At 38.6% G+C, this 13,274-nt stretch overlaps 1 protein-coding gene across 1 annotated transcript in view; it reads right to left on the reverse strand.

Moving 5' to 3' along the window:
- Positions 1 to 13,274, reverse strand: part of LOC123931857 (glutamyl aminopeptidase) — an 88,052-nt gene that overhangs the window by 11,758 nt on the left and 63,020 nt on the right. Inside the window, exons 12-17 of the mRNA XM_045989486.1 lie at positions 10,652 to 10,779; positions 10,459 to 10,514; positions 1,825 to 1,975; positions 898 to 971; positions 681 to 785; positions 425 to 595 (exon numbers count right to left, since the gene is read on the reverse strand). Of these exons, the coding sequence (XP_045845442.1) occupies positions 425 to 595; positions 681 to 785; positions 898 to 971; positions 1,825 to 1,975; positions 10,459 to 10,514; positions 10,652 to 10,779 (685 nt within the window). The remainder of the gene's footprint in view (positions 1 to 424; positions 596 to 680; positions 786 to 897; positions 972 to 1,824; positions 1,976 to 10,458; positions 10,515 to 10,651; positions 10,780 to 13,274) is intronic.

Below are 13,274 nucleotides of genomic sequence, written 5' to 3' on the forward strand. Positions count from 1 at the left end.
GGGAAGCGGAAATAACTCACCTTTAGCATAAAAGACAAAGCCGAGTGAGAAGGAACTCTTTTGTCCTTGCTCTTCTTTCACTGAACATATTTGTGTGAAGACAAACTATTTGGAGCTCTAGAGGTTATGAGACATCCAACATGTTGAGGATGACAGAAAGAAAAACACCCCAGGTCCTGAATCACAATGTTGAACCACTGCTCACAACTAGAAACTGCTGACTCCCAGAGTGTTTTCATATGAGATTACATTTCTTTATTCCACTCTTACATGGATATTTTGTTTCTTGCTGGGAAAATAAGTTTTAATAGATGTTGTTGGAAACGTATCCTACTTTAATTCACATTTTAAAGTGACCGTGACACATAAACCATCAAATGCCACTCATATGAATAAAAAAAAAAAAAAAAAAAAAAACCCTTACCTTGACAAAAGAGTAACATTCTTCACGGATGCTAATCCATACAACAGTTTTTCTTTTTCCTGAGCTAATGAAGTTTTCTGGTATTGATCAAGAGTGTAGTTCCATGAGGTCTCATTGCCAGAGTTCTGCATTCCATACCGATATACCAGAAGCCTGAGATTTACCGGAAGCCTAGAAGAAGAAACAATGTTTCAGAGATTTTTATTCTTCATTTCTAAGTTTGAGGTCCTCTAGAAATGAGCACATGAACAGTCACCTTACAGTCCCACTTAGCCATTGCTGAAATAATTGGGTAGCATTGTCCAATGCTTCTTGATCTCCCATTTTGCATGCAAACCCTAACACGGAGGCACGGAGCAACCTTAAAAACAAACACACACAAAGCGGGGGTTGTGAGCACTTTTTAACATGTTTTAACACATACAAACAAATATTAAATGAAAATTAGTTTTAAAAAAAATGTAAGAAATAACTTTGTAATGTGGTCTCCGATATCATTCCATCCCAGAAGATCTGCAGTGGGCTTCACTTGACTTTGGAAGTATTTCTGAAATAAAAGCACCATGTACAATGAGTAATAATTTACTATTTATCAACAGTTCCTCATTTATTATAATCTATAGCCCCCTGTTGTAATCTTCTTTCCTACTAGTTCAGAGAACTTTGGGCCTCTCCTTAGGAAAGAGAGGTTTTCAGTTCTTATCACATGGCAAATTTGCTTCAGTTCTGAAGATAAGAACATCCTGGATCATTCTCTAATGTTTTATAAAATTTTGGGTAAGCTTCTTTTAACCTCTACTCTTTAGTTAACATTTGTAAGAAGTGGAGTAACGCCTGACATACTTATTGCACTTAGAAGATTAATCAAGTATTGATGAAATTAAAATACTGATAACTAATATATATATGCCGCCTTTGGGTTTACAAAGGATGTTTATTTTATATGACCTATACTATCCTATCCGACATTCCTATTGTATGAAGGAAATGAAGACCACAAATATTAAATCGTTTGTCCAGTTATTGTCCAGGAATAAGGAAACAAAATGTTATACATTAGTAAGAATAAATTCATTTTAACATAGATAAATCCATTGAAAATAGGATCGAGTTTGTATTTTATCTATTGTTACAAGACAATATATTGTACTATATTCTTTTTAACACTAAAATATATCATAAAGTGGTATACTAAACCAGAAATACTGGCACATTTCAAGTCGGAGAAAAATAGAGATAGTATCTTTTTGGTTGGACTAGTTGTGTCATTGTACTTTCCTTTAATTTCACTTGGCACATGGATATGCTTTTGTGTCTCTCAGAAGCTCCTTGTCTCAGAAATCTCCTTATTCTGCTCATTGCTGCACATTTACTGTCATAAGATATAACATTAACATCACCTCAATCCCAGGGTATAGCTCTTTATCGTCTTCAAACATGCTGATAATATAGGTTACAGCTGAAATTGCTCTCTGCCATGGTAAAAAGTCTTTTTCCATTCTGAGATACTTGGTCAGGTTTAGAGCCATCTTATAATCTAGAAGTTGAGCTCTAAGGAAGAGAAAAAAAAACCATTAATTAAAAACTATAGACTAAAAACAAAACAAAACAAAAAAATCCAGCCATAGACTAGTACTCATTTGACTAAAAGTACTAATATGGAAATCATAGAATTCAATGTTAGTGAGAATCCTTCTATTAAGCAATTAAGAAAATGCATTTATTTGGGGGGACACAATCAAAGAAGTTTGTTCACAATGATGTCTTAGTGCTTTCATATATTCAATAGTAAAGAGGAAGACAGAACATTAAAAAGTACATTTGAAAAATCGCTGAGGAGAAATTCTGGATAAAACTAAAGCCATTTAGCTATAGTTAATATTGATGGATAGACACAAGCCGATTATAATGTACAAATGTGGGGCACCTGGATGGCTCAGTGGGTTAGGTGTCTGACTCTTGATTTTGGCTCAGGTCATGATCTCAGTGTTGTAGGATCAAGCCCCACATTGGGCTCCAGGCTGAGCAAGGAGTCTACTTGAGATTCTCTCTAAATATATAAATTAATAAATCTTTTAAAAATACTTTATAAGAGGGCCACCTGGGTGGCTCAGTGGGTTAAGCCTCTGCCTTTGGGTCAGGTCATGATCTCAGGGTCCCGGGATCGAGCCCCGCATCAGGCTCTCTGCTCAGTGGGGAGCCTGCTTCCTCCTCTCTCTCTGCCTGTCTCTCTGCCTACCTGGGATCTCTCTCTCTATCAAACAAATAAATAAAATCTTTTAAAAATACTTTATAAGAAAATAATATATATAAATGCACCATGATAAATATCTTATTAAAATGACTTACCTTTGATATGAAGAGACATAACAATACTCATGAATTATGAATGCATAAAACATTCCAGTTGAACTAGTTTTTCCCTTTAAAACATTTAATTTTTCATACTTTTTTCCAATATTCACAAATAAAAAATGGATTTTGTTCCTCCACAAAATTTGAAGTTTCTATTGACACTTCAAAGTTTAAAGAATCCAATTTCTTCCTCCTTAAAAGGGATTCTAGAACCTTTGGAAATACTGTTCTCAGAAACCTGTTATGTCTCAAATTTTAGCCTAGGTTTTAAAAAAAAAAAACCCAAGATGGGAATTCTACCTTTTCAAACCCACATTTTGAAAGTTTAAATTAAAGAATAAATTTTGAATTTTTGAATTGGTAATACTGATGCATTGAATGCTACTATGTTTGAAAGTATTTTGTGAATGAAGAATGAATTATATCTTGATTTCTCCCTAAGAGTTTGATTAGAGGACGAACTAGTAGTATTGGACAGATAGATAAGAATGAGAATTTTGGCATCATTTGATTTGTACTAATGAGATACGATGCAGTGCTTGTTTTCAGTGCAGAAAGCTGATTTTTTCTATTTTCTCAGGTCCTGATCTTATTTAGAAAGAATTATATTTAGGAGCATGCAACCTCCCTTAATAAAAGCACTATTAAATAATATTAAGAAATGGAGTGTTTTCAAAAAGGCAACCCATGGAATGGGAAAAGATATTTGCAAATGACAGTACAGACAAAAAGTTGATATCCAGGATCTATAAAGAACTCCTCAAACTCAACACACACAAAACAGACAATCATATCAAAAAATGGACAGAAGATATGAACAGACACTTCTCCAGTGAAGACACACAAATGGCTATCAAGCACATGAAAAAATGCTCATCATCACTAGCCATCAGGGAGATTCAAATTAAAACCACATTGAGATATCACCTTACACCAGTTAGAATGGCCAAAATTAGCAGGACAGGAAACAACGTGTGTTGGAGAGGATGTGGAGAAAGGGGAACCCTCTTACACTGTTGGTGGGAATGAAAGTTGGTGCAGCCACTTTGGATAACAGTGTGGAGATTCCTCAAGAAATAAAAAATAGAGCTTCCCTAGGACCCTGCAATTGCACTGCTCGGTATTTACCCCAAAGATAGAGATGTAGTGAAAAGAAGAGCCATCTGTACCCTAATGTTTATAGCAGCAATGGCCACGGTCGCCAAACTGTGGAAAGAACCAAGATGCCCTTCAACGGACGAATGGATAAGGAAGATGTGGTCCATATACACGATGGAGTATTACGCCTCCATCAGAAAGGATGAATACCCAACTTTTTTTTTTAAAGGTTTTATTTATTTATTTGACAGAGAGAGATCACAAGTAGGCAGAGAGGCAGGCAGAAAGAGAGAGGGAAGCAGGCTCGCTGCTGAGCAGAGAGCCTGATGCGGGACTCGATTCCAGGACCCTGAGATCATGACCTGAGCCGAAGGCAGTGGCCTAACCCACTGAGTCACCCAGGCGCCCCGAATACCCAACTTTTGTATCAACATGGATGGGACTGTAAGAGATTATGCTGAGTGAAATAAGTCAAGCAGAGAGAGTCAAGTATCATATGGTTTCACTTATTTGTGGAGCATAACAAATAACATGGAGGACATGGGGAGATGGGAGAAGGGAGTTGAGGGAAATTGGAAGGGGAGATGAACCATGAGAGACTATGGACTCTGAAAAACAACCTGAGGGTTTTGAAGGGGCGGGGGGTGGGAGGTTGGGGAACCAGGTGGTGGGTAATAGTGAGGGCACATATTGCATGGAGCACTGGGTGTGGTGCAAAAACAATGAATACTGTTACATTGAAAAGAAATTTTTAAAAAGTGAAAAAAAATGGAGTGTTTTCTTGAGAATGTTTGTTAAGGAAGAAAAATTATAAAATTTTGTCTTGATATTTGAAACTTGAGAATTTTCTAATTTTAATGATTCTCTATTTTCCCTATAGAACAGTTAACTATGTCCAGCTGATGATTTTAAGGTTTATGAAAAATAATTGTTGCTCTAAGGATCAATTTAGCAAAGAGAATAATGAAAGTTTAGGAAGAATGAGCATTTGGTCAGAAACCAAGTGGTCTGTACATTTCAGGTAGGTGAAAAGGTTGAAGGGAATGGGTCTTGGTTACCAGGGCCAGAAGAATTAACTAATTAGGTAGCATAAGTAGAAGTAAGAAGGGAATCCAGTTATCCAAAAATTAGAGATTCTGAGGAAATACTGTGTATTCAAATGTTGAAAATCAATATCCTATCCTATTGCCTTATTTTTCCAACAGGCTTGATAACTATACAATAGTTCCATTTTGGTATCACTTGTTTTCTTTAAGTCTGAGTCATAGGGTCAGAACATCAGACTGGGTGATTTTTTGCTGGTTATTACAAGGATAACCTTTGAGAATTTAGCTGAGATATTTTTCATTTCCCACAAATAATGTTACTCTGTAGCTCCTACTGGTCATATTTGATTCTCCAGAGCAAGAGCAGTATCATTTAGAACTATGATTCTCAAAGTGGAGCATCTATCAACAACACCTGGAAAGTTCATTAAATCACATACTCCCGCCCCCACCCAGAGTTTCTGATTTAGCAGTTTTGGAGTAGGGCCAAAGAATTTGCATTTCTCATAAGCTCCCCTGGGCAGTGTTGATACTGGTGGGACCCCATGTGAAGACCTGGTTTTGAGAACAAAGACATCTATAGTGCCCTTCTCAGATCCCCTTACAGTGCTCAGTTGCCTCACAGCTGCCACCTTCTTCAGAGAAGAGCACTTGGCCAAATATATCCATCTTGCCTAAGAGGTAATGCAATATCTCACCCCAGGCCATTAATTCTCTGATTCAGGAAGGCAACAAGCCAGCCTGCTTCCCTCAAGTTAGACCCACTTTATAGCATAATTCATAGCTTTCTAGTGGAATCTGGCAAAGCTAGACTCCATCTGAGACCATATCATGGCTTAGCTTTTTATCCCTGCCCCATCCTCTTTTTCATACTCCCTATCTCATGAGAGTACTCTCTCAATAACCTACATGTTCATGAACCTTTTCATATACTGCTTCTAGGGAGCTCAACCTAAGACAGCATTCTTAAGCAACTTTGAGTCTCAAACTCCTTTTGTTAAATTCACAGGCATACAGCAGTTCTGAAAGCCAGATGTGGTTAATTTTATTTTATTTTATTTTAAAGATTTTTGGGGGTTCCTGGGTGGCTCAGTTGTTTAAGCATCTGATTTTAGCTCAAGTCATGATCCCAGGGTCCTGGGATCGAGTCCCATGTCAGGCTCCCTGCTCAGTGGGGAGTCTGCTTTTCCCTTTCTTTCTGCCCCTCTCCCTTGCTTGTGCTCTTTCTCTCCCTCTCTCTCTCAAATAAATAAATAAAATCTTTAAAAATTTTTTTTTTTAATTTGAGAGAGTGAGTGAGAGAGAGAGAGCAGGAGTGGGGAGAGGGAGAAGCAGACTCCCCATTGAGCAGGGAGCCCGATGCGGGGCTTGATCCCAGGACTCTCTGATCATAACCTGAGCCAAAGGCAGATGCTTAACCAAGTCATCCAGGCATCTCAATAATTTTCTTTATTTAAAAATCTTCCATCAATCTAGTAAAAGCCCAGCCTGAGGGACTCAAATCATAGAACTGTCCTATCATCTGGAGAAGTTGGAGGCTCTAAGTTAAAGACAGTTCCTACCAGACTCGATGGAAAAAAGGACAAATGGGTCTAATGAGAGAATTCTTGCCCTCCTATCTTGGGCTGAGGCACCCAGGAAGTTTGGGGGAATCGTATAACAAAAGGTTTGTCCTGGCTTCCCTGGGTGTGACCTGGAAGTACATTCTAGTCCTCAGAGAAGCTGACTTAAGCATAGTGTCTTATCAAATGTCGCTCTTCATTGGGACATTAGAAACCCTTCAGAGAAGTGTCTAGGTTGATGCAGCTGACCCCATGTGCTCGTTTCCCAGCAAAGTCTTTGGTGGTGTGGAGAATTCCAAAAAATCTCCATTGTGTCTGATTTCTCAGTGTTCACTTGCCAATTAAATTCGTATTTCTGGCTCATAACAGTCTTTTTGCAAAGAACTAGGTCCTTTTGGAGTCTTTCTGATTATCCTACTTCTCCTTTCTCTAAAAGGAAGTGTGAGGATGGGGGTGCAGGTAGGAGGGTGAAGTTGCTTATCCAGTTCTGTGTTGTGCTCTGGTTACCTCTGCAAACACCTGTAAAATGGTAAAACCAGTGACCCTAGAAGTCTGTAATCTTGGTGTGGCTGATGTTCACTTGGTGGCCTTTATTTGCTAACTTGATTCTCACCTCGGATATCACTGGAGCCACTGCTATGTGAGGCGGGGCTAGAATTCTGCTTGGATCATTAGCTTAGGTGGCCTTTTAAGCCATCCTTTCCTCACCTAGAGACTCCTGCTCCCACCCACAGACCTATTAGCTAGTGCTTTCTGCTTTGTCTTATGTTATTCCTCGCCCTCTCCTGGCTTTACCACACAGTAGGCTACAGAGCACAATCCAAGCTCCTGAAAAGGAAAACTCTACTGTAACAGGTGGACAAAAAAGGATTCTTTCTATCTCTGTTTTGGCAAGGCCCTTTGCCTAACCCCCAAACCAGGCTTGTTGGCCTAAGCCCCAAAGATGCAGACCCACCAAACTGGAACTAACATGGTCAGGAGAGATTTTTGTGACTCTTAGTTGATAACCCATCACCAGCCTATTAAAGACGTTGGAGAAGCTAGGGGCAGAAGGAGACATTTTAACAGAGGGCTTCAGGGGATCACTGTCAGGGTACTGTGAATGCTCTCCTCCCACAGGAGAGAGGTTGCAGGAAGCTTTTTACCTCACTTCAAGCCTAAGAAAAGGGCTTGTAGTGAAAACACTTGAAGAGTTTTACCTGTGTATCATGGAGTTTGGGGACACAGTGGCCTGGTGTCTGATACCCTGAGAAATCTAAAGGTTAAGAAACTACGGTTGACTACGGCTCTAACTTCAGAGTAAAGAGATAAGACTGTGTGGGATGGCCCATCCTTCCAGACATTGTTGGGGGTAAAGATATATGAACCCTTCTTATGGACCAGATGTGGTTCAGAGGTTTTCACTCACCCACCTCAAGGAACTGCAAGAGAAATATCTTAGCAATCAAAATGAGTATGGATGGCAAATACCCCAAGAAAACATCACATCGGAAAGTCAGTATTAAACATCTTCAAAGTCCAGAGAGGACTGACAGCATGTCAGGATCTTTCCTTCCCTTCACCTGCTCTCCCTCCCTGGTCTCCTGGCCTTAGCCCTGGAGGAGTCAGAGGCAGCCTGGTGAGTGAGGAGCAGAAGTTGCGTGCAACAAGATGGTGAAGACGTCAAGCACCTGGTTCCCACTTCAGGTGGCTGGCCTGACACCAGCCTGAGGGACAGGGAGGAACTTAAATGAAGTTGATAACTCTGATGGTTTTATGGGACTGTGCTCACACTCAAACTGAGCCTGTCTGGATGACTCAAAGTAGCCGGGAAAATTTTTATTCCTTGGCTTGAGCAAATGTGCCTATCTGGATATTCATCTGGGGCAGTAAGAGTACTAGCTCCTCAAATTTGGGGACAAGGGAATCAAGAAAATGTTTATATTTAGATGTGCTCTTTTAGCTCTGCTTATGAAACATGATAGTTAACATTTCTTTTTGAACACCCAAGTGGTACTGTATAATTCTTACCCTACTACAGGCGCTTACCTGTTCAACTACATGTTTCTCCTTTTTTGTCCCTAAAGCTTCTGAGTGAACTGCACTTAGCTGTAGCCAACACCGGTGGACTCTACTTCTCTGAGTCCTGTTTCCCCCGTGTGTTACAGAAGGAAATTGGGTGATAACTAAATAGCTCAGCTGATAGCTCAGGTATTTTCCAGATCGGTTGCTGTGTGATTCTACGTATTTTTTGGTTTTCAGGTGAGTCTCACATTCTTCATTTCCATATCTCTCCAAAATTTTATGGGGGCTATGACCAAGGAGCTGAGCAAATGCAAGAAAGCCTTTCAATTGTGAGAATTATTTGCTTTATACACAGTACTCCAGAGAGACCTGTTCAAGAGGCTTTCATTTTTTAAAGCAAGAAGAACTGTCTGCATTGTGTTGTGATGGGAATTAAATTATAAAGATTTTGTAGTTCTCTGTAATTTCTAAGAGCCAAGATGCCAAGCTTTGGAAAAGGTCATGATGCATTTCTAGGAGAGTTTTCCCTCTAAAGAATTCTTAATGGTTCTATTGTATTTTAAAATGTTGATTATCTTCCTTTATCACTTAAGTTCCCAGGCCTATGCAGTTGTCTGGTACAGTCAAGTGGTATACTTTATTAAGCACTTGCTTTGGGCCAGACATTGTTTGGGGTGCTTTAGGTGCATTATTTCATTTATTTCTTACAAAAGAAATTTTATAAGGTCTTATAATCTTATAAGTCTTATAAGGTCATCTCCATTTTACTCATAAGGAAATCGAGTCAGAGATTGGTTAAGAAATTTACTCAAGGTTATACAGAACCAAGATTTGAATCGTTTCAGAGCCTGTTTTTTAACCCTATCAATTCCCTCCTTAAAAAATGTCAAGAAGGTTTTCTGACTTCCAGTATCTCATCTAGGAAGTCTGTAGAAAATAGTTCTACCATGCCTTTAGTGCTGGTGTACTATCTTTCAAACATGTGTCCGGCTCATATTTAATGAACTTCTGTCATGGGCCAGTCACAGTTAGGAGCTGGGAATAAAATGAACAGGAACATGATATGGGTGCCTACCCTCACATAACTGACGGTTTGGTGTGTAAGATGGACAGTTAATAAGAAACGACAGCATAACATTGTGGCTAAACACAAGGGCCCACGAAAGGGACACCCAATCCAAACAAAGGGGCAGTGAAGGCTTTTTGAAGAAGTAGCAGCTCATCCTCAGTACACTGCATGTATCTAGGAGGAGGCCACTACAAAGCTAGAAAAACCTACTGTTTGTGTCCCTAGCTCCTATAGAAGTACCAGAAATTCAACAAATATCTGTTGAATTAGTGGTGTCAGACTACTTCAAAACAAAACAAAACAAAAAATCTCAAAGATGGTATGGTTATTACTCCTTCATTCCCCTAATCAATGTTGATTTTTTTTTTCCTAAGTGTAGGTCACCTTCAGGCCATGAAAACAAAAAATGTCCAGTTTCTTAGGCGGTACCTTAATTCTGATCAATCCTAGAGTACCATGTCTCATTCTTCTTACCCTGATGACCTGAACAAGAGTTGACAACTCTAGCCATAAACTCATACAGTGGGCTTGGGCTCATAGAAGTAAGTTAATGAAACACATTGTTGTTTTATTAAATCGAATTATGAAGGTGCACTTCTCAACATTTGCAAATGTCACTCCTAATTAGCTCAAGGACTTTGATACAGATGAACCCTACTCAAAGTCAATATGGTAGGTGAGCTTTTGTGTGTCTGCTAACAGCAAATTGCAGTAGTTTGGCTATGATGTTTATGCGAGTTTTAAAAAAGAGAGTTAAGGAAGACACTAATGTTATAAATAATGACTTTGGCTATTTTAAACTATAATTAATACTTAAATTTCATGGCAATTCATCAGGAAAATAGATTTATGAAAAAATCCACAGTATTTTAAATAGCCCAATCTCATTCCAAAACTCACCTTGCCAAGGCAAAAGCATCATCAATAAGACTTGCACGGTCAGCGGAAGAAAAGCCCTGAAAAGAAGAAGAAAAAGAGGTAAGCAGCACAATTCCTAAACCAAAGCACGTTGAGAAAATTAATATCATGAAGATTCTGTTCTTAGAGCAAAAAAAAAAAAAAAAAAACAATTCATGAGTACTGCTAGTCTTACCGTGTGGTTGCTGGAGAGATGGGTAGCTATCCATTCCCAAGTTGGTACTTCATAATTTACACGATAAAACCCAATATGATCTGGGTTTATTTTGAGAAAAACATCTCCAGCAGGATTCAAAGTGATTCCTGTGGTAGTAAATAAACACTAATAAGAAACATGTTTGCATATACTGTAAACACAGAGAAATTAGGCCCAGAGAGTCAGAAGAAAAGAAAAGAAATATCAACTGAAGGAGTCAAGTTTGATTTGGATCCAAAGCCCCAAAGCCTAATTCTTACTTAGTTGCCTAATTTTAGGATGTCACTGTAGCACATGAGCTGAAGAAGAATAACCAATGTAAATAAGTGTCCTGTGATTTGTGACTTATACTCCTTACTGGTAGAAGCTTCCCAAATGGGTGAAATAATTCTGTGCTTTTCAATCCTCCAACAGAAGAAAACAATGCCAAAAGACAAAGAGGTCCTTGCTTTTGGGGGTAGTCCATATAATGCTAATCATGATGGATTAATTACACAAAGAGTACTCATTGGGCAGCCTGGGGAGGGGATAAAAATGTAAACATCTAAAAGAATACTTTATTTATTAAAATCAACATTCATATTGATGGCATTGTCTATTGCCTAGCAAAATAATGATTTGAGATCAGTAATGCTTTTAAAATGTCAGGAAGGCCTGCAGTAGAACTGAAATCCAAATACAACATTCTCGATTTTGTAATCCGTGTCATACTGGCTCTTCTAATTTTGTTTATCTTTGAAAAGTCTTCTCTTTCCTTATTTCAGTTGATTACATCAATGCTTTTCATCAAAGGATTTGCCAAATTAACTCTCTTTCTAAAGTAGCACCCAGTATTTACACAGGGCTCTAGTATATAGATTTTTAGAGGCTAAACGTTGAAGGAACAGAGACTTCTGTTTGAGGTAAAAAAAGAATTCACATAAAATAATAACTGTGCTCTGACATGACCAGTTTTCATTAGTTAGCTTTGCTTCTATACTTTTTAACTTGTACACTCTTTTGTTTGCAAGGACAATATACACTTTAAATAATTGTGCAGGAATACTGCATCTATTGAGAAATTTCAAATAGTTTAATGTAGTGGCGCTGTAAGGATGAGATACTGGAAAATGGAAGATGAGGCTGGAAATAGAGTCTAGAGCTCTGGAGTACAAGAGCCACATGCCATGAGAAGGAATCCATCTTCTGAAACATGGTCAGATAGAAAAGATCTTTAAGCAGGGAAATAACATGCTCAAGTGTGCTTTCCAGAAAGATAATTTTGATGGTGGTACAAAAGATATATTGGAAGGAGATTTTAAAGTCTCCCATAATCATCCAAGGCAAGAGGGAAGGAGGGCTTACTCCGATGTAGGAGGTAATGAAAAAAAGAAAAAAAGTGATGTTTTCAAGACACTTCACGGGTAAAATCAACAGTTGGTTTTCTTACTTGAGTGGATGGTCAGAGGAGGGGGAAATGGCTCAGATGATCAGATAAGTAATGATGCTGCCATTACAGAATAGAGGCAGATGAGTTAGTTTGGGAGGGAAGAAGATTTAAACTTTGGAAGTATTCACAAGGTTTGGAAGACATCCAGGACACAGTAGTTTTTCATAATATATGAGTAAGCTCTCCAACAAGACAATACTTTTTTTTAGGAATGTTCAGAGTAGGTGCTTGACAAATTATAAACCTTTACCTCATTCACTCAGTATTTATCTTTCTTTGTCATTCTCCCACAGACAAGTTGTTGAAAGGAAGCTAATCTTTTGGCAACTGTACGCTTTGAATGTTTGTATCTGGAGGAGAGCCTCTTGCTAAGCACAGACCCATACGTTAATAAGAAAAAGAGCATGAACTTTTGAGTCTGACAGATCTAGGACAAAACCCTCGCTCTGTGACTAACTAGCTGTGTGATCTTGGCCAAATCACTTGACCTCTCTGTGTCCCTGTTCACCATAAGGGAAATGGAGATAAAAATCCCTCACAGGGCTGTTGTGAAGATTAAATAAGATAACATCGGTAAAGTGTTGGTCACACAGTTATTTGTCCAACAGATGGTAGCTATCCTCATTATTATGAAAGGGGATATGCCGCAGTTCTATAAATAGCGAAGCAAATATAAATAACATTGAGAAGTTCCTGGCACTCCATCTAAATACTGCAGTATTTCAGTGTGCTTTATATATACCTAGTTAAGCCTATCTAGAGTTACTGTGATTTTTCTCACTTTATAGATGAGGAAGCTGAGATCCAGGAAGTCAGTAATTATGGACTTTCCAAGTTCATGCTACTTTCCCAACAGTTGTTAACAGCAACATACTCTCGGGTTGTTTAGTTACACAGTGAGGGATGTAGGACAAGAATACTGGTGCCCACTCCCGGCAGCACGTGGGAGTCAGCACGTATTAGGTTTCCTTTCATTGCTCCATTTACTATTGTTTCTCTGATCATAACAGTCCTATGTGTTCCTTACAGTTCCAAATATGTATTTGCAAAATACAAAAAAGTATAATGAAGAATAAAAAAAATTAACCACCACTAGTTAACATATTGTTCTTGTCTTCTGCATGCGTTCTCTCCGTATATGTGCATATACCCGCATCCAGTATGCAGGATGGG

The sequence above is a fragment of the Meles meles genome, chromosome 2 (assembly GCF_922984935.1).
Source record: "Meles meles chromosome 2, mMelMel3.1 paternal haplotype, whole genome shotgun sequence".
In the NCBI taxonomy this organism is placed as follows: domain Eukaryota; kingdom Metazoa; phylum Chordata; class Mammalia; order Carnivora; family Mustelidae; genus Meles; species Meles meles.